This window comes from Oryctolagus cuniculus, chromosome 12, assembly GCF_051225735.1.
Source record: "Oryctolagus cuniculus isolate XC-2025 breed Fujian yellow rabbit chromosome 12, ASM5122573v1, whole genome shotgun sequence".
NCBI classification, from domain to species: domain Eukaryota; kingdom Metazoa; phylum Chordata; class Mammalia; order Lagomorpha; family Leporidae; genus Oryctolagus; species Oryctolagus cuniculus.
The window spans coordinates 111,192,784-111,213,570 of record NC_142878.1 but is presented as its reverse complement, the minus strand read 5'-3'; the positions used below and the strand labels follow the sequence as shown (position 1 = coordinate 111,213,570).

Sequence of the window (20,787 nt, the reverse complement as noted above, 5' to 3'; positions counted from 1 at the left end):
GCCGCCTCCCAGGTGTCACCAGCAGGAAGCAAATTGGCAGTGGAGCCAGACTGGCACCCACAGGTTCTGATCGGGGTGTGGGTGCCTCTGGCAGCACCTTGGTGCTGTCAAGTCTAAATTACCCATCTGTTCTGGAAGTGGGTAGCGTTTCAGTCTCCCAAAACACTCCTGACTCAGCTTTGGCCTCTTAGGACTCTCCGAAAAGGTGGGTAGAGTTTTCCTTATTGCCAAACTCAGCTCATACTCTCCTTGAAATGTCTGTCTTTGCTTTTGGTAACACTTCCTGTTCTGCCTGGCTTGTCCTTTCATTTTTTTTTAAAGATTTATTTGTTTTATTTACTTGAAAGGCAGAGTTGAAGAGACAGGAGGAGAGACAGAGATCTTTCATCTGTGATTCATTCCCCTAATGGCTGCAAGGTCCGGAGTTGGGCCAGACCAAAGCCAGGGTCTAGGAGCTTCTTCCAGGTCTCCCACATGGTGCAGGGGCCCGAGGACTTGGGCCATCTTCTACTGCTTTCCCAGGCCACAGCAGAGAGCTGGATCAGAAGTGGAGCAGCCAGAACATGAACCCAGAAGAAGCTCCTGGATCCTGGCCCCTGGCTTCTGTTCAGCTCAGCTCCAGCCATTGGGAGAGTGAACCAGCAGATGGAAGACTTCTCTCTCTCCTCTCTGCCTATAACTCTGCCTCTCAAATAAATAAATACTTTTTTAGAAAAGAAGGCACTGCTTTAAACACCTGCATCCCATATTGGAGTGCCTGGTTCAAGTTCTGGCTCCCGTTCTAACTCCAGTTTCCTGCTGATGTGCACCCTGGGGGCCTGCAGTTGGTGGCTTAAGGTGTCCCTGCCACCCATGTGAGACCCAAATGGAGTTGCAGGCTCCTGGCTGTTGTGGGCATTTGAGGGGTAAGCCAGCAAGTGGAAGATGGCTCGCTGTTCCCCTGCCTTTCAGATATAATAATCGTTTTTGAAAAGAAAGATAAACCCCAGAGGAAAGGTGTTCCCAGAACCCACTCTTGCGAATGGTGCCAACCACGCCAGGAGCCGCGGTGGTGGCAACAGAGCTGAGCCATCAGTCCAGCCAGCCCCAGCCCAGCATCCCAGGAAGGACTCCTGCTCCCTCTGGCAGGACCCTGGTGGCGGGGTGTCGCCGGCCCTGCACAGTGGGCAGGCCCAGAGGGAGCAGGTTCTGCAGGCTTTCCCCTCCCCTCCCCTCCCCCAACCCCAGCCTGCAGGGAGTCAGGGCAAGTTGCTGACCTGTCCCCCGGGGAATAACTGCATTAGTGATAAGGTGGCCTCTGCTGGCTTCGTCAGCACATTGGAGGCTTGGGGCTGAGTTAATCCTTTGGCGTCTGCCCCAGCAGCTGGTGATCACAGACTGGCTGCGGGCGGGGGAGGGGCCCCAGCACAGGGCGCAGCTCTGAGCTGCTGTGGATGGCCAGGCTCAAGGAGGAGGTGTGGGGAGTCCAGGAAGTACAGCAGGCAGCGGGCGATCAGGCAGGCCAGACACTGCAGGTGTCTTATATGTGTGTCTGTTTGCCAGTGTAAGTCTTGCACGCTCACTGGAGTGTCGGAAACAGAGCAAGATTAAAGTCCACGTGTTACCGGAGAAGCAAAGGGTCCTCTTCGCTCAAGAACGAATTCAGGCGTGAGACACAGAGTAGTGGCATGCAGAATAGCGAGGTTTATTAGGGTAGGAACATCCGTAAGAACGACGGGCACCTCTCCAGACAGGACCTGAGAGAGAGTGCGCAGTGCACATTTAGGCTGGGATTTTTTTAGGGGATGGGTCTTGCCTTCCCTCCTCCTCTCCTTCTCCTCCCCGAACAAAGGACTTGTTGGATGTAAATACAAAAAATTCCCTTCTGAGTTTTTCCCATTGAAATTACCAGACAGGGGAAGCCGGGGTGGCATCCCCTGCCTTCGAGGAAGGATGGTTATTGGGTAGAAGGGGCGGGACGCCTGGAAGGTCATCAGGACGTTTGAAGTGCAGGTACTGGGCTGCACCTGGAAGGTTATCGGGATGACTGTGAGACGCTGGACGCTGTAGGTGTCAATTCCTTAGGCCTTCGTCACACACACATGGCTCATTTCTGACTTCCTACCTAACACATGTAGTGCCGGGGAAGTCCCCTGCCCAGCTCAGCCGATACCGAAACCTCGTCCGTGCAGTCTCCTGGACTGAGGGAACCTAACCCAGGGTGAGGTTCAGCCTTCAAGAAGGCCAGAACAGGTGGGCTGGGTCGCCTGGAGGCCGTGAGCCCTGAACAGGCTGGGCAGGAACGGCAGGAGGGGCAGGCCCTTCCCCACGCAGCTGCCTGCAGGACTCCTTCCCGGTGCTGCTGCAAGAGGATCCCAGCCCTGGGTGCCACCCTGTTGATGAACCGGCCTCTTGCCCAGCTGAGGTGTCCTGAGCCTGCGGCCCCCCAACCCATGCCCCCGTCCTCGGGCACGAGCAAGGAAGGGGCTGGGCTCTGGACAGTGACCGCAGGAGCCATGGAGAGGCAGGCAGTGGTCAGGGGCTGGAGGGTGCCCTTGCAGCCGCACACTTGCTTGGTCGAGGGTCCTGAGTGCTTCCTGGTCGGGGGGGTGGGGGGGGCCTCAGCCTTGGCCTCTATCTGCCAAGTTCGGCTAAGCGGATCTCCCTGCACAGCCGCAAGCTGACTTCCCAAATCCCCAGTAGTGCTGCCCTGTCACAGGCAGGGTTAGCCCCACCCTCATCTCTCCCACCCCTGGGGCACATGATCCTTCCGGAATCTTCCAACTGCCCCGACCCCAGCTCACCCCAGCAGCAGCGTGGGTCTTCCTGGGATGCCTCTGAGCCCCAGTGGGACTGGGCTGCAGGGGGCGCTGTTTCCCGAGTCCTCTGTGTTCACCACCCTGGAGGTGGCAACAGCAGAGACAGCCACAGCGCTTGGAGATAGGTGCTCGGGCCTCCCTTGCCCTGGGGAGGGACTGACGCTCAGGAGCCAGGCCTGCGATGGCGCAGGGGATGCAGTCCAGGCCCCCTTCCTCCCTCCTTGCTCCCTGCCCACCTCTCCTGGGAGTTTTGTCCTCGGCCACCTCCTAGCTGTTCCCCTCCGCCCCTAACAGGCTGAAGGAGCAAGGCCTAGTGCCCCGATGGCTCCTCTGTGCCAGTGGTCAGGGGGGCTGCTTGCTTTCCAAGGGGCCCAAGAACCCCAGGCGTGGTCCCCAAGTAATCCCTTATCAAGCCACCCAGGACCCAGAGCAGGAGCACCCAGGCGCCCCTGCCCCCGCTGCAGCGCCGAGGGAGGCAAGCCTGGTGGCAGGGAGTGGACAGCGGCTGAGGAACAGGGCAGAAGGCCCCGGGCGTGGCGCAGCGGCTCGGCGGGACTGGCCGCTGCAGGGGCACCTTGGCATCAGCGCAGGTGTGGCCGGCTGATCCCCCGCAGAGACAGTAAAGATTAAGAGGATCATAAACTGCGTCCACACGGCTGCCCCGGGGGAAATCTCCTGGAGCCAGAGCCGTGAGGGGCCCTGGAACGTCAGGGAGGTGCCTGCATCCTGCCAGAGAGCCGGGGAGGGAGAGGGACAGGAGAGCCAGGGACGGGGAAAGGCAGAGGCGGAGAGGTTGGGGCAGAGGCTGGGCCTCCACTCAACCACCCAGGAGCCCCCGTCACTGCGCAGGGCCCGCCTGCAGCTCCGATGAGCTCCACCATGGCTGCAGCTGCACCTGCAGCTGTGGCTGCCTCCAGGAAGGAGTCTCCTGGCAGGTGGGGCCTGGGGGAGGATCCGACAGGTATGGCTTTGCCTGGAGGTGGGGTGTGGCGCCTTGGGAGCCGTAACAGACTGCATGGGGTGGGGCCTGGGCAGGTACACAGGGCAGCACAGGCCCCCTGGGACTGAAGGGCAGGAAGAACAGGTTGTTCTGTAGGAGTAGGAGCGGGAGGTGGAGGCACGCGGGCCTTGGGGGGGGGTGTGGGCTGGAGCGTGGATGCCAGGAGAGCCGCCCGTCCTGGGTCCTAAGGGGCGTGGGCTGGGGGCTGGGGGTGGGGTCAGCTGCCGGCGCCCAGCACTGCCCGCCCTGCCCCAGGCTCGGGGCCCTCGCTGCAGTGCCGTGTGTGCGGGGACAGCAGCAGCGGGAAGCACTACGGCATCTACGCCTGCAACGGCTGCAGCGGCTTCTTCAAGAGGAGCGTGAGGCGGAGGCTCATCTACAGGTGGGAGGGGCGCCGCAGTCCCGGGCTGGGGTGGGGTGGAGGGACAAGGGGCCGAGCCTGGGCTGGACCCTGCCCGCAGGTGCCAGGTGGGGGCTGGGATGTGCCCAGTGGACAAGGCTCATCGCAACCAGTGCCAGGCCTGCCGGCTGAAGAAGTGTCTGCAGGCGGGCATGAACCAGGACGGTGAGTGGGGGACCCACAGGGCGGGGGGGCATGACCAGGGTGGCCACGGTGCCCACTGGGGTGCCCTGACCCCCGCCTCCCCAGCCGTGCAGAATGAGCGCCAGCCACGCAGCACGGCCCAGGTCCGCCTGGACAGCATGGAGGCGGACAGCGAGGCTCGACCGGAGTCTCTGGCCGCACCCCCGGGGCCGGCGGGTCCCAGCCCCCGGGGCCACCCACCCTCTGCCGCCAGAGCCCTGGGCCACCACTTCATGGCAAGCCTCATCACGGCCGAGGCGTGTGCCAAGCTGGAGCCGGAGGACGGTGAGCTGAGGGCGGCAAGGCCTTGCGCCCCGTCACGGTGGGGTGGGCGCTGAGGTCACAGCCTCCTCCTCCAACAGCTGATGAGAACATTGACGTCACCAGCAATGACCCGGAGTTCCCCGCTTCCCCCTGCGGCCTGGACAGCATCCACGAGACGTCAGCACGCCTGCTGTTCATGGCCGTTAAGTGGGCCAAGAACCTGCCCGTGTTTTCCAACCTGCCCTTCCGCGATCAGGTGCGGGGTGTGGGCTGCAGCGCAGGTGCCACCGCAGTGGGGACGCACAGGCTCAGGGATGGTGGCCGTGGAGGGCAGCCGGCTCCAGGGCAAGGGCAGTGTGGGGTGCACACCTAGGGGCGATGCTAGCTGGGATCGGTGGGCTCCCTGAGCCCACCTCCTCCTCACCAGACGCTGGGGGGGGGGGGCAGGCTGTGCATTGCACAAGGGCCCCACCTCTGCGACTCCGCCCGGACCCTGACAAATCCACCGAGAGGCACAGTGCGGTGGGCGTGGGCTGAGTGGCTGGCTGGTGTCGGGCTGTGGCCAGGAGGACGTTTTTGGTGCCCAAGGTCAAACTCTCCGCTCGAGGGCACCCAGGAAGGTGCGGGGCAGGCGGGCTGCAGGCTGAGCGGAGGCCTGGGTGCGAGCCCTGACGCGCACGCCCTCTCTGAGCGCAGGTGATCCTTCTGGAGGAGGCCTGGAGTGAGCTCTTCCTGCTCGGGGCCATACAGTGGTCCCTGCCGCTGGACAGCTGCCCACTGCTGACCCCGCCCGAGGCCCCTGCCAGCGGCAGCGCTCAGGGCCGGCTCGTGCTGGCCAGCGTGGAGACGCGGACGCTGCAGGAAACCATCGCTCGATTCCGGGCGTTGGCGGTGGACCCCACGGAGTTCGCTTGCCTGAAGGCCCTGGTGCTCTTCAAACCAGGTGGCTTGCAGGGGAAGGACCAGGCGGCGCCCCTCCCCCACCCCCCAGGCGGGCGGGCGGCGCAGGCGGGCAGGCCGGGCCGGCGGGCTCTCACTGCGCCTCTCCTCGCAGAGGCGCGGGGCCTGAAGGACCCTGAGCACGTGGAGGCGCTGCAGGACCAGGCGCAGGTGATGCTGGGTCAGCACAGCAAAGCGCACCACCCCAGCCAGCCTGTGAGGTGAGCGCGCCCCTGCCCGCCGCTGCTCCCGCCAGCGCTCCAGCCAGGCACTGGCCTCACTGCGCAGCTGCCTTCTGGGGATGCCAATCCTGGGGGGGGGGGGGGGGCAGGGGGCAGAGCTGGGAGGGCTTTGCAGAGGCGGGGCTGGCTGTGGAGGAAGTGTGGGCCTCCGAGAGAAGCCACTGTCACCCACAAAGACAAGCCAGCACCATGTGCTCCCCGGACAGGCTCAGGGTGAGAGGGTGGAAGGTCATTCCAGAGAGGCAGCCAGGCCCAGCCTGGCAGCAGGCGGAGGGGAGCCACTGCAGGGTCCTGAGCCGCAGAGCACCCAAGCGGCACTGGCCCCTGCACAGAGCAGCTGGAGCACCCCTCCCCTGGTCCCTGGGGGGGGGGGGGGGAGATGGTGAGGGCAGGCACTGCACGAGCTGGGACGCGTTGGCCAGGGCGGGGTGTAGGAAGTTTCCATGGGGAACGGAGGGCTCAAGCCTCAGTGGCAGGGCAGGAGGGAGCAGCAGCGAGGCGTGCGAGGGGCAGGGTCGGAGGGCGTGCACTACACGGGCAGCAGTGCCCAAGCCAAGCAGCAGCTGTGGCTGGAGGGGTGGACGGCCCGGGCAGCCTCCGCAAGGTGGAGCGCTAGGCCTCCAGCAGGTGCCTGCTATGGTAGACCCAGCGCCTGTGTTCCTGGCCTCTCGGCCGCTGACCACCAGGGGTCACCCGCGAGTCTGACTTGAAACATGGAATGGACGGCTGAGACAGGGGTTTGTGATACCTGAGTCACTAGCTGTCAGGTTATTTATTTTTTTAAGATTAATTTTCTTTATTTGAAGGTCAGATACAGAGAGAGGGGTAGAGACAGAGAAGGAGAGAGGTCTTCCATCCACTGGTTCACTCCCCAAATGGCCACAATGGCTGTAGTTGAGCCAATCCAGAGACAGGAGCTTCTTCCGGGTCTGCCTCCTGGGTGCAGGGGCCCAAGGTCCTGAGCCGTCCTCTGCTGCTTTCCCAGGTGCATCAGCAGGGAGCGGGATCAGCAGTGGGGCCGCGGGGATTCGAACCAGCAGCCATTTGGGATGCGGCGCTGCAGGCCGGGGTTTTGACCTGTTGTGCCACAGCGCCCGCCCCAGCTGTCAGGTTTTAAGAACTGCAGTGCAAGGAAGAAATCCAGGTTGCATCACAGCCCAGCACACACAGACACCACGACCGGCTCCCACCAGATGATCAGATGATGCCTAGCCTTACTCTTCATCATCTACTCTGTTTCTGTTGTGTGTGAAAGGCAGAGTTAGAGAGAGAGAGAGAGAGAGAGAGAGAGAGAGAGAGAGAGAGAGAGAGAGAAGATCCTCTGTCTGCCGGTGCACTCCGCAAATGCCCACAACAGCCAGGGCTGAGGCAGGCTAAGCCGGGAAAGCCAGGAACTCCGTCTGTGTTTCCATTTGGGTAACAGGGACCAAGTACTTTGAGCCATCGCCTGCTGCCTCCCAGGTGTGCCCCAGCAGGGAGCTGGAACGAAGCTGGGAGTTAAATCCGGGCACTGGGATATGGGTGTCCCAGCGCCCTCCTTGCAAAGGGCTCTTATCTAAAGCTGTAGACAGCCACTGAAACTGTCCTTAACCTTCAGAACATTTTAGTACTGGCTGCTGTCATTCTACATGGCTTATAGATTATCTATAGAAATATATATACACACATGTATATAAATTCTCATGACACGTTCATACATGAACGTTCTTCCAAAAGTTTGTTAAAAGAGGAATTTAAAGGTGAGTCCAGAGAGGGGGTTGAGCTGCAGCAGGGTAAACGTTGTTCATGCCTGGGACACCCGCGTGCCGTATCGGAGAGCCAGAAAGCAGTCCCACCTCTGCTTCCATCGCCTCCCTGCTAGTGCACCCCGGGAGGCAGAGGTGACGGCGCAAGTGCTTAGGTCCCCATCACCCAAGTGGGAGACCCACAATGAGCTTTGGGCCCCTGGCTTCGACCCAGCCCGGACCTGGCTGTTGGGGGTACTTGAGGAATGAACTAGCGGATGGAAGCCTATGCATTGTTTTCCTAACGTTTTTCCCCAGACTCTTCGAAGACCCCCTAATATATGACTAATAGTAACATATCCGTCTGCAGGCTTAGAGCAAGTTTGAACTCCTCGCCTTGTAATCCTTAAACTTAACAGCCAACATCTGCTAGGCGTGGTTCTCATGGCCGGTGGCTGGAGGCCCGTGCCCAGCGTTGAGGCAGTCCCCGGAAGTTCCCCCGCTGGCCGGGCCCTCCTCCTCCTCCCAGGGCCGCCGTTCCGGGAGGCCCAGCCGGGGACCGGGCTCCGAGGCTGTCGGGAGCCTGATGGCGCCCTCTGCTGTGCAGGTTTGGGAAGCTGCTGCTCCTCCTGCCGTCCCTGCGGTTCCTCACTTCTGAGCGCGTGGAGCTCCTCTTCTTCCGCAAGACCATAGGCAACACCCCCATGGAGAAGCTCCTCTGTGACATGTTCAAGAACTAGCCGGAGGCTCGGGGACGTCCCCGCCACCCTTTCACCGAGCAAGTCCCCTCAGAGGCCCGCACACCCCGCAGAAGCATCCGCGCAGATACCGCGAGGATATTCCCATCAGCCCCTGGGCGCACCCTGGGAGAGCGGACACGTGCACCGCTGTAGACTCAGGATAACACTTGGTACCCGGACACACCTCACAGGCAGAAAAGTCGAATGCAGGGGGCCAGTGCCCCCAAATCCCAGAACAAGAGCTGAGAGTGGCGGCCGTGCGCATCACGGTCCCCTTTATCTCCCCCACCCCATGTGGGCGGTGGGCCCACAGATATCCTCATACAGACGCCCAGTGAGCCATGCGTGGTTTTGTTAGACTTCAGTCTTCTAAGAAACAACACAAAGGAGGCTCTCCTGCTGAGGGGCGTGGAAGGTTCTGTCAGCAGGTCAGGTTACGGGGGCTGCGGTTTGAGCTCCAGGCAAGATGGACGATCTGCAGGGTTCTGTGCGCCCCACCCCCACCCCGCCTTGTCGTCCTCGCGCTTCCCCGCCCCTTCACAGGGAAGGGGAGCACAGCGCCCTGCTCCCCAGCAGCCGGTGAAGGGGACCCCGTCGGAGAAGCCGAGGCTCAGACAGCCGTCCTTTGCAGAGACAGACCCCGTGGAGGTAGAAGATGATAGTTAGCATCTAGGGGCTGGCGCTGTGGCACATGGGTTAAGCCTGTGAAGCTGGCATCTCACATGAGCACCGGTTCAAGTCCCAGCTGCTCCACTTCCAATCCAGCTCCCTGCTAATGCGCCTGGGAGAGCAGCTGAAGATGGTCCACGTGCTGGGTCCTTGCCACCCAGCAAGGAGACCTGGATGGAGCTCCAGGCTCCTGGCTTCAGCCTGGCCCAGCCCCAGCCATTGTGGCCATTCGGGGAGTGGACCAGCAGATGGAAGACATCTCTTCCCCCACCCACCTGTGTGTGTGTGTGTGTGTGTGTGTATAACTCTCCCTTTCGAATAAATAATTTATTAGCAATTAGCAATTGCTAAAATATCTAGCAAGCAGTGAGCTAAGCGCTTAGTGTGCTTCGCTACTTAATCCTCAGCTCAGTTCTGGGGAAAGGAGCAACCATCCCCATTTATAGATGAAAAGCCCTGAGGCTGAGAGAGGCCACACACCTTGGGGGGACTCCGCCCTGTGTCCCGTCCCTCTGGTCCCACCCTCTCCCCACACAGCACAGACCGAACCGTTCTGCGTTTCCTGTCTTCGAAGAATGCTGGCAACCAAGGGAAAGGCACCACTGCGCAATCCCCAGGACCCCAGGCGCCCCCACATGCCCTGGCCCCCAACCCCGCCCCAGCCCGAACTGGAACTCCCCATGCTGCACACGGACCCCACCCGCCCCGGGAGAGACACAGCCGGGCCAGTGCCCAGACAGAGAGCACGGCGGCTGCTGCCCAGCCAAGCCCCTCTCGCCTGAGCACACACAGGCTCCCGAGAGCACCAGCCCGGCCTCCACGGCTCAGGCCATCCGAAGTCTGAGGCCACTGCACTGTCCAGTTCCCCCCGAACTTTTAGCCGAAAGTCCAAGCCTGAGCAAAGACGCCTCAGCAGGCGACGAGGCTGCAACAGGGCCAGGCGAGCGAGCCCTGCACCTGCCGCAGCCCGCAGCCCGCCAGCCGGCGCCTCTGGCGTCTCCGGGGCATCTTGGCGAATTCGCAGAGGCACACTGCTGCCTGTCCGCTGCCAGCCTGGCATTGAGCCCGTCTCAGCCTCTGCCCCGCTGGCTAAGGAAAGGCACCCACCTGCCACTGGGAAGGTGAGAGAGGAGACGCTACCTCTTCTGGAGCCAGCCGCAGCCCCGCTCCCTCTTCCTCAGCGCCGCAGCTGCTCCCAGGTCCTCTGGAGCGCTCGGGGCTCCTGACTGAGTTTGTGCGGGCTTCCACGCCTTCTCCGGAGGATCCTGGCCCGTGGCTCCCCCGCTCCTTCTGGTGCGTGTCAGCTCCGATTTCTACATTCAGTCCTCGCCTGCAAGTCTTCCTGACTCCTGCGGTCCAGCTGCCTTCCCGTGTCAGTCCGCCTGGCTGACACTCAATGGCAGGGACGTCGGCGAGCTCTTGGCTCTCAGGGACAGGTCACGGGCAGAACAGAAATGACAAACGAGGACGAAGTCCCGCACCTGCCACATGTGAGGGGACCCACAGGGCCTCCCCTGTGGATCTCTGCTTCTCCAAGGGCTGCTGCAGGGAGGACCTGCACGCGCTCGCGTCGCCTTCCCTGCCCGGGAGCCTTACCCGGTTAAACCAAGTCTCCACCGCTGGCAGCTCACATCCCAGTGCCTCGGGTTCAGCAGACTTCCAGCCGCTCCTGCCCCTGCTCTTGGCCAGGCTGGGGCTGGGTCCCGTCCTTGAAGCCCAGCGTGTAGTCCCCGCTGCCCTTGGGGCTGGGGCTCGAGGGAGCCAGGGCCAGAAAGCCAAGCTTGGATCTTTCATGCCCGGCCAGCTGCTTCTGTGCACGTCTGGGAGACAAAGCCACACCCCTCCTCCAACCCCCACCAGAACACGCATGGAGGTGACCGTGGGCCTGCTGACCGCGTCTCCGTGGGAGAGAATGCTCTCCTTGCACACTTCACAAGGATTTGTCCTTTCACAGCACGCACTCCTAACCAAATTTACACCAGCTTACTTATAAATCACTTTAAATCCATTAAAATCATGTACAAATCTGCGGTCCAGATTCTACCTTTCCCAGAGTAAATACTAAAGGTGCGACTCTGACCTGGGCCCAGAGTCCTGGCCACCAGCCCCGGGGCGGGGGAGGGCGGTGGAAGGCGGGGCCTTCTGCAGCCTCAGCCGAGTCTGCGCTGGCCATCAGCCTCTTCCTCCAAACCCAGCCTGCGAGGGAAAAGCGGCTGAAGGAGGCAGTGCTGAGCCCTCGCAGGCGCGGTGCGAGGTGGGACGTGGCTGCCGGCACGGAATGAGGCGTGAAGAAAGCTTCCTGGGAAACCTCTCAGCTCTGCACCCCCCTCAGGACCCCTTCTCCAGCTCACAAGTGCTGGGGACGGGAGCACCTTGTTAGTGCCAGTGAGAAGGCGCGGCCTCCAGGACTGGGATGGCCCACGTGGCAAGCTCCCCACCCCCCCCTGCAGGGCTGAGTGTCCTGGGTGTTTCCCAGCCCCGAGAGGCAACGTGATTTACATGGCACTAAGTACTCTGCAGACTGACCATGGCTCACCTCCCTGAAGCCTGCCTGGATTTGCTGCCAGCCTGCTTTCATCTGCGACACACAAACCCTTCTTTTCTTCTGCTACGTTTCCCACAATACATACGCAGCGTGGAGAGAGAACAGCTTTGTCAGGAGCAACCAGGGCTGGGGATGCGGCATGTGACGGCCGGGCCCTGAGTCTCTCAGGGTGGGCTACAAGTGTGGGGCTGCCCCCCTGCTGCTGGGAGACCAAAGAAAAGAAGGAATAGGAAGCCACAAACGGGACACGTATCGAGGTCAAAGATCTCAGCCCTAGGAGATCACAACGCAGCGTCACTTTGGGGGGACCTAAGTGACAACTGTTACCACAGGAAACAAGTTCTGGGGTCCCGGGTTCGCTGCACCTGCCACCCACAGGACAGCGGCCTGCTCTCCCTCAGAGGGGGCCCCACCTGCTGGACCCTTCCAGCGCTCTCCCACCTCCCAAATGACTGGAAGTCCACAAATCTACTGGAGAAAACATTAGCTTTTATTTAGTTTTTATCCAAATTCAGGTTTTAGGTCCCTGAGCAAAATTATAAAGTCTCTTAGCATCCATCACCTAGTTCCTATAAAGTGACCTATAGTGTAAGTAGTTTTAACTGCCGAAGCCCACACACATTTTACGAGGGAGGACTGGGTGCCAAGAGGTGTTCTCGGGCCAAAGCAAAGCATCCAGCAAGGGTGAGCCCTCTGTCCACGGTGCTTCAGCAACACTGTGGAGCGAGTGGGGAGTGACAGCGCCGGGCAGCACGTCACTGTCCCCGCAATCTGCCACAGCACAGCTCAGCTGGGGTCCCTCGCAGAGAGGCTTCCCACGCGAGGACTCCCCGGAACACCACGGCAGGACGGCAGGCGTCGGTGGGGCATGAACTCAGCACTGACCCGGTTACCATCACCATCTGGAGACCAGGGGGCTCACCTTGCCCAGGCCCAGCTGGCAGCCGCAGCCAGGAGAGCTGCCACCCAGAGGGGCTCCCAGAACCACCGAGCAGTGGCGAGAGGCTCGGTGCTGGGGCACAGCGGGGCTCTGCCTTAACAGAAGACAGGATTCCCCTAACTTGCAAACAGGCAAGTCGGGAAAGCGGAAAAACCAAAACTCGGGTGAGAGACGGCTCTGGCTCTGGCTGAGCAGTGCGTGTGGTGGTTAGACAGATGCATTTAGTAACTTTACAAATCAACATTTCCATGTACTTATCTCCAGGGTATCATGTTTCATTTTTCATAATCATAAATAGCAAAAAACATGTCCAATCCCACAAACGCTAAGATGCTTACAGCATTATTATGACTGAGGTGTATGGGGACCACCGGCGGTTACCAAGAATGGCCTTACTCCTCCTTCAACCCAGCCACAGCCCCCACCTGCGGGAAGAAAGTCCGTGAGGAAGGAGGGAAGCGCACGGTTAAAAAGAAATATGCATCCTATACACAGATATTTACAGTAAACTTCAGTCACAGAATATTAACAAAAATAGCTTCAAGTCGTCCTGGATTTCTTGTCTCGTCTACTTAATACTGCCGGTCTGAGGAAAGGAAGGCGGAAGTTAGAGGGGTCACATTAAAAACTCAGGGAGATATTTTGGCAGCTTTCTAACATTTGTTCATGCAGTGGTGTGCGTGACTGTTTGGGGACGTGACAGGAGGTCGCAGTCTGTGTGGACCTGTGGTGGGCGGGGCGTGGCTGCAGCTCGGTCTGCACAGAGGTAAAGTGGGGGTCAGGGCAGAAGCTTCCTGTGCTGGGACCCTGGGTCTCTGAGAGGCATCTGACGCTGGCCCAGGGAGCAGGGTGGAACGGGGCTGTCCGGGAGCTGAGCCAGCAGTGCTGGACACGCCAGCAGCACAGACAACACGTGTGCTCTCATCCTCACGCTCCAACGCCTCATGGACACACTGCATGTTCCTCCAGACTACACCACGGAGTGCTTTTCAAAAAAATCTTAAAATAGAGGGCTTACATATTATGTTTATAAACCTTGGGGAAAAATTAGATACACCCCAGCTCCTAACCATCCCAAAATATACCCAAAGGCTTTGCTTTCATGGTTGACAAAGGTGTCTACATTTTCATCCAATGTCAGAAGTCCGAGGGTCCCTCAGGCTCCGAGAGGGTGGAGGAGAGGAACGCACAGCCAACCCAGGGCCCAGGCTCAGGTGGCTCGCTTTAGTGTGGTCTCAAGTCACGCATAGCAGCCGCGGCTGGCTGGCACTGTTCCCAGCAGGCCTCGAGAGGCCTTCCCCTTTGTACAAGAGGTCGCAGCCAGGTGCTCGGGCAAGAGGCGGGGCTGCACGCAGGAGGGACTGCCGTGGATGCGCTGACAGGACACACGGCCACCAGGTCACACCATGAACTCGTGGTTTCCAAAGAGCGCTACCTGTGGTGTGGAGCTGCCGTCGGGGTCCCCAGGCTTCCTGCGCCCCTCTGGGGTCTCTTTGGTTTTCTGAGGTGAGTTTTTCACATTCTTCAACTTTTGTTTGCCCTTTTCAGGGTTGAAAGTGCCTCTGCTGATGAACTGAGGCCTGTCTTCCAGGGATCTGCTCGGGCCCGGCGCTCCTTCCAGGGCCTCTCCGGCGGGGGCAGCTCGGTAGAAGGGAGATTTGGAATAAATCTGAAACCGCTTTCTGGTCCCATGAGATGATGCGGTGGTGGACGGACAGGAAGGGGCCGAGCAGTCCGCTGAAGCCACAGAGGCCGGCTGCTTCCTGAGCGGCTTTCGCGACTTGCCTGAAGGGTCGAGCTTGCCGGAGGCCTTCAGGGAGCTAAGGGCGGAGCTTCTCTCTGAAGAAAAAAGACACCAGCGCTGTACCAGTCCCCTCCGAGGACACCAGCACTGGGCGACGCTTCCCTCTAAAGCAAATCATCGTGTCTGTTCACATAGCAGATGGACTGGCTGGGCCAGGATTTACAGGGCTCAGACGGACCGGCTTGGTGCAGGTGTCCCTGAGCAAACAGCCCACCACCCACTGCTGCAGGCACCACTTCAGAACTGGCGCCAAGGAAGTCTGGCGTTTGACAGTGTCACCAGGAGAGGCCATTTCAAAAATGACCAAGATATGTGGTGAGGTCTGTGTCTCCCTGGGGCATGGGCCAGTTTAAACTCCTTCCAGGGATGGCACTGTGGATGCCAGGTAAAGTCGCCACCTGCGATGCCAACATCCCATGTGGCACTGGTTCATGTCCTGGCTGCTCCGCTTCCAATCCAGCAGTGGAAGATGGCCCAGGCCCTGCACCCATGTGGGAAACTCAGAAGGAGTTCCAGGTTTCTGGCTTCAGCCTGGCCCAGCCCCCACCACTGTGGCCATTTGGGGAATGAACCAGCAGATGGAAGATGGAAGTCTGTCTGTCTATCTGTTTCTCTCTCTCTCTAACTCTTTCAAATAAATAAATAAATAAATAAATCTTTAAAAAAAAAAGAGCTTCCTTCTGTCTCTGGTCCCACCTCACAGTGGGTCCCATTCCTGCCACTACCCTCAGGAAGTGGTCCTAGGTCAGTTAGACAACATGTACTGTGGTTACAGGCTTTTCTCTGGAACAAGAGAAAATATGAAATTCCAAACAAAATAAAACTGCATTACACTAATTATCAGTCTGAAGAACATCTTAATCTGCGATTTCTCAGGACCTTGGCACCTTGTCAGGTAAGGTTAGCGCACTCCCAGAGGGGACCTTACTGCAGGATGTTTGGCCTAATGCTTAAGACACGCACAGCCAACCCAGGGCCCTGAGCTGTGGCACTGTAGGCTAAGCCTCCACATGCGGCACTGGCATCCCATAAAGGCACCAGTTCGAGTCCCAGCTGCCCCTTTTCCTATCCAGCTCTCTGCTATGGGCTGGGAAAGCAGTGGAAGATGGCCCAAGTGCTTGGGTCCCTGAGCTCACATGGGAGACCCGGAGGAAGCTCCTGGCTTCAGACTGGCCCAGCTCCAGCCGTTGCAGCCATTTGGGAAGTGAATCAGCGATGGAAGAACTGTCTCTCCCTCTCTCTGTCTGTAACTCTACCTCTGTCTATAACTCTACTCTACCTCTCAAATGAATAATCTTAAAAAAAGAGAAGAAGATGACACTGCTTGGGACACCCACATCCCACACTGGAATGCCTGGGTTCCACTCCTGCTCCACTCTCAATTCCAGCTTCCTGCCGATGTGCAGCGGTGATGGCTCAAGTACTTGGGTCCTTGCTACCTATGTGGGAAACTGGAGGGAGTTTCTGCCTCCTGTTTTTGACCTGGCCCAGCCCTAGCTGTCGTGGGCATTTGAGAAGCAAACAAGAGAATGGGAGCTCTCTGTCTTCCTCTCAAATGAATAAAATTCATAAATTTTAAAAAAGAAAAACAAGGAATCATGTCTTCACTTGGGAATCCTCATTCCTCCTTGCAAGACAAACCTGGAGGCTTCTGCCTGTTGCGTGGCTCACCTGGTTTCTCGGAGACAGCACCCTCGGCCTCCACGTTCAAATTCTCTGAGCTGTCGGCTGTCCCGACGGAAGCTTCGGACTCGAGGGTCTCATCATCAGAGGCACGGGGCTCCAGCACGAGCATCTCAAACGTCAACTCCTCCCTGCCAGGAACAACCGAGAAACCATCAGCACTTGAGAGCAAGTGAAGGCGGCAGTCACACAGTGGTGATGAGGGCCCACTTGCCAAAGTATGGGCAAAGGCTGAAGCCAAAGGACTGAAGACAAAACGACAGCAAATTTAGGACCAGTAGGGCAAAGACGGGGTGAAGACAGACACTGCAGCAGTGAGACCTTTATGTGGTGGAATGAGGTGAAAAGGTCATGCCAAGATGGCCGCTGAGGTGAAAAGGTCATGCCAAGATGGCCACTGACAACAGAAACTGCCTCGCAACAGGCCGTGATTGGATGGCTTCGGAAACCACGTGACAATAGAGGAACCCACATGACAACAGAGCCTGACTGACAGCAGGCCGTGATTGGATGGTTTCAGAAACTGCCTGGCAACAAGAGCCTGATTGGCAACAGCTTGTGATTGGATGGCTTTGGAAACTGCCTGGCAACAGGCTGTGATTGGTTGGGGCATAGACTGCCCCTTGACCGGATTGGCTGGTCTTGACTATATAAGCTGTTGTACTAACTGAAATAAACGAGTCTGCGGGCTGCTTGCCTCAAACCCACTTTCACCTGACTCCCGGGGTCTGTGTGATGACTCTGCGCCTCTTGCCCCCACTACGCTCCTCCTCTCAGGAACGAATCCACTGCAACATTATTGAGAAATCAACTGCAACATCTGGGGTAAAGTCAAGTCCAGGCTGGCGTCAGGAGGCACCTGCCTCCTCTAGACTCTGGCCTCATCACCCACAATGACGAGATTAAACCAGCTCATTTTTACGACCCCTTCCAGCCCCTGCACAGTTTTCTGTGGAGCTGGGCTCCCTGGAGGCTTCTGGACGAAGTCAAACGCTGCCTCATCTCTTCTGGTCTTTCCGCTGAGGCCACCTCCAGCTACACAATTCTCCACTCCTCAGCAGCTGCCCTGCATTTGCTGAGGTCCCTGGTACTTGGCTCCTGTCCTGCTTTCTCACTACTGCCTGACATCACCCCAACTGTTCAACTAACACCTCTGAAAAACTCGCTCCAGACCCTCCTGACACTGCGGTCCTTCTGCTGTTCCCACGCTTCGAACGAGACCCTCGGATGGGCAGGCCCTCCAGCATGTCCTCATTTCCTTGTGTGAGACCCAAGGGCCGTCTTCCCACGGCAGTCTCACCAAAACTCACTGCTGCCATCACCTGCCACAAGCCATAGCACCTGCACCTCTTGGCCTTGGCTCATGCTTTTCCCTCACTCTGCAAATTCCCTTCCCAGAGAACTCCTGTTCATCCTTCCACACCTCCAGAACCTCCGCAACAAAGCAGTTAGGAATTCTGTCCAGACCTCTCCCTGGCCAATGCACACACCTCTGCCTTTTGTTTTTCAAAGCCAAGCTCCAGCTGCATCCTTGCTTTCCTAAATGCCAATCAGTCTTGACAAACAAGAAGCACTTTAGAATCTCACGTCCCCCTGTAAGTTCAAACCCAGACTCCAGGAACTCATGAACAAAGGTCCCCTTAAGACTTTTAAAAATGTAATTAATTTATTTATCTGAGAGGCAGACAAACAGAGCTCCTAGCATCTGGCCCATTCCCCAAATGCCCACGACATCCAGGGCTGGTCCAAGGCTGAAGCCAGGAGCTGGGAACTCAATCTGGGTCTCCAACAAGTATGGCAAGGACCCAGTCATTTGAGCCATCACTGTTACCTTCCAGGGTCTGCATCAATAGGAAGCTGGAGTTGGGAGCTGGAGCCAACACACCCAGGACCTCTGATATGGGACCCAGGAGCCAACTGTTGCACCTGCCACCGCTGCCAGTCTTGAGAAAGATTCTGTCTTAGCCTGGGAATTGCCACTCTGCACCTGGCGGCTGGCCCCCAACCTGTGAGGACTCCACACCTCAGCAGGCCCTGACTCAGACTGCCACCCCGTGGAAACACATCCTCCTCCCACTCAGCCTGTCCTCCCTCCCCTGGCAGCAGGGAGCAGGACTCGACCTCCACGTCCCTACATGTGCGACACCCACGAGCCGTGGAACACACAGGAGGAAACCAAGGATGGAGGGAGGAAGTGAACAGTGACGGGCCTCTGCGTGCCTCCTGGACACTCACTTCTCCTTCTGCAGGCTCTCAATCTGCTCCGTCAGTACCCTCTCCTCCTGCTGCATGGCTGCCTGCTGCTGCTCGGTGAGCTCAGTGTCCAGGGCTGCCTCGCTGGTCAGCGGCTCCTCTGGGACGTCAGACACAGAAGGCAACCGAACCACCACGGGAGAGGATGGGCTCGGATGGTTTCCTCGACGGATACGTCCCTTTCCCTGCAGAAGACGACTCAGGTCAGAAAGTCAATCATTGGCTGCACACGTGTTTCACGTGGCCCAGGTAGGCTAACGCGCGCATGTCCGCCACACCAGGTGAATGGCAGGAGGCATGGGAACATTCTGTGAGGCCTAGGGAAGGCAGTCAGCCAGCCACCTGGGTGAAAACACACCTGGGTGAAAACGGACACTTCAGCCTAAGGGCTTGGTGTGTCCTGGTGTGTGTGTGTGTGTGTGTGTGTGTGTGTGTGTGTGGTTCTTCTTTTAATCTAAACTGATTTACATTCAAATTAAAACCAAAAACTCAGTTCTATAGGCCCAACAGCCACATTTCAAGTGCTTAGTCACCACTGGCCACTCATGGCTGCCACTCTGAACAGGGCAGACTCAGAACATCCAGCACCACAGGGAATTCTGTCGGACAACAGTGCTCAATGACCTTGACCTTGGGCTGAGGAAGAACATGCAGTATGTCCTGAGACTCTGTTCTGTGAGAATTTTCTCGAGAAAATTCTACTCTTGAGACTGGGGTTGAACAGAGGAATTGCACATGTGACTCAGCTTCTGATAGTGGCACACTGGGTTTCTGGATTAAATCTTCAACTAAGAACAAGACCAACACACAAAGATCATCACATGCTTGAAAGCTCTACAGGTCGGCCAGGCAGGCGAGGGAGAGGCTGGGCCCGCATCCTGTCCCAATCCAGATTTCAGAAGAGGCAGCCACAAGTCTGAGCGAGCTTTCGACAGACTACAGCTGAGGGTGGCACACTGCAGCCTGTGAGCCCAATCTAGCCTTGTTCCAGTTTTGCAAACGCGGCTTTCCTGGAACACACTCTGCTTGCTGCCCTTCCACAGCTGCTTTTGTAGAACAGCATGGCTGACGGCTGCAACACAGACTGAAGTATTTTACTCTCTGGTCAAAGAGTTTGCCAGCCGTGGGGTATAAAACTCAGTTGGAAGGCAGACCCACTGAAGGACGTGCGCTGCTGCCTGGCAAAGCCTCCACGCCTGGCACTGGGATCGAAGGCCTGCAACCTAGACATGAGAGCACACTGAAACTGCAGCAGTCCTGCAGATACCACACTCAGCCGCAAGCCATTGGGATGATCCGGAAAGCTGGGTTCAAATAATCCTCATTGCTAATGCCTTGGGACCTGGTAAAAGTTAAACATACTCCTTAGAGGAAAGTAATGTCTTCCCCAGGCCTCTAAATATTTTTACCAATAATTTTTTAAATACCACATCTGACACACAATCAAAGGTAACCCGGCACAAAAGAACAGAGACAATGTAAATAACAAGTACCACAACAAAAGAAAACGCGGCCTCACTGACTCAACACTGGCCACCCAGCAGACCTAAAATAAGCACACTCAAGGGGACGGGAAGACAAAACTGAACTGGAAAGTCAGGTCAGAAGAAAACAAAAGAATGGGAAGAATTCATGAAAGAAGGTGACAGAGAGGCCCCAAGGAAAACCAGGAGAGGAGACAGTGCGTTTAGAAGAAACAGTGAAGAGATGAGAAGGCATTTTTAAAGACCAGTAGAAGACACTGAGACACTGATGCAAGAAAGCCTATAGCTCCTGAGAAAGTCTGACGACCAAGGGCCAGAGAATTCCTAAAAAGGTCAGAAAAAGCAAACTCCCTGCAAGAACAACCACTAGACTGAACACCCAATTCTCAACAGAAATAATGGGGGCTGGAAACAAAGGGATGAAAAGCAGAAGTGATTGTCAATTCAGAATTCTGTGCATTAACAAAAATAACCCTCAGGAATGAAGGTGAAATAAAGACATTTCAGACAGACAAAGACAAGAATCTGACAGAAGCAGACTTGCACTAAAGAAATATTAAATGGAAGACAGGAAAAGACACAGATGCTTAGAGAAATAAAGGCAATAAAAATGGTATAAGTACGCACAAGTAAATACTGACCCCATAAAACAAAATGATGTGTTGGGTTTAATATACACAGATGATTAAAACACACAAAAAGAAGAATTAAGTCACATAATAGCTAACACATATGAAAGGCCTTGCATTATCTGGGAAACAGATATAAGTACCAATTAACAAACTTTGATAGGTCATAGATGTTGCTATTTTTAGGTTAACTACTAAAAACAATAGAGTGTAGAACTTCTAAACAGAAGAAAAAATGCAATCATAAAGTACTCAAAAGGCAAGAAAGAGAAAACCGTAACAGGGAAGACAAACAAAAATAACAGAATAGATTAAAAATCCAGATGTATTGGTGATAACACTAAATGTAGATAAATTAAATGTTTCCATTAAATTCTGAAGATTGTCAGAATGTGTTAAAAACAGAAAACGAGATGAATGACACAGCTGTTAAAACACCTCCTGGTGCCGGCCCTGGGGCATGGCAGGTAAAGCTACCACCTGCAATGCT

General features: G+C 57.3%; 2 protein-coding genes across 33 annotated transcripts in view; one reads left to right on the top strand and one right to left on the bottom strand.

Moving 5' to 3' along the window:
• The first annotated feature begins 3,522 nt into the window (after nucleotides 1-3,522).
• On the top strand, nucleotides 3,523-9,316 carry NR2E3 (nuclear receptor subfamily 2 group E member 3). The gene is made up of 8 exons (XM_051821800.3): nucleotides 3,523-3,759; nucleotides 4,054-4,180; nucleotides 4,260-4,363; nucleotides 4,448-4,666; nucleotides 4,744-4,901; nucleotides 5,342-5,588; nucleotides 5,700-5,805; nucleotides 8,158-9,316. Exons 1-8 carry the CDS (start codon nucleotides 3,666-3,668, stop codon nucleotides 8,288-8,290), a joined length of 1,188 nt encoding a protein of 395 aa, XP_051677760.2. The 5' UTR covers nucleotides 3,523-3,665; the 3' UTR covers nucleotides 8,291-9,316.
• A 2,660-nt stretch (nucleotides 9,317-11,976) lies between these two features.
• MYO9A (myosin IXA) overlaps nucleotides 11,977-20,787 on the bottom strand; it is a 281,572-nt gene continuing 272,761 nt past the window's right edge. For all 32 annotated transcript variants that reach the window (XM_089310956.1, XM_089310963.1, XM_089310972.1 and 29 more), the window contains 3 exons: nucleotides 18,167-18,369; nucleotides 15,920-16,062; nucleotides 11,977-14,283 (listed from right to left, as the gene is read on the bottom strand). In XM_089310956.1, coding sequence (XP_089167082.1) covers nucleotides 13,844-14,283; nucleotides 15,920-16,062; nucleotides 18,167-18,369 — 786 coding nt within the window. In that variant the 3' untranslated portion in view covers nucleotides 11,977-13,843. The remainder of the gene's footprint in view (nucleotides 14,284-15,919; nucleotides 16,063-18,166; nucleotides 18,370-20,787) is intronic.

Excerpts from the sequence above, each read along its gene's own strand:
- NR2E3 (XM_051821800.3), top strand. The coding sequence starts at position 3,666 with ATGAGCTCCACCATGGCTGCAGCTGCACCTGCAGCTGTGGCTGCCTCC. Across the intron at positions 4,667-4,743 it reads CAAGCTGGAGCCGGAGGACG|CTGATGAGAACATTGACGTC; the intron begins GTGAGCTGAGGG and ends CTCCTCCAACAG. Across the intron at positions 5,806-8,157 it reads CACCCCAGCCAGCCTGTGAG|GTTTGGGAAGCTGCTGCTCC; the intron begins GTGAGCGCGCCC and ends TCTGCTGTGCAG.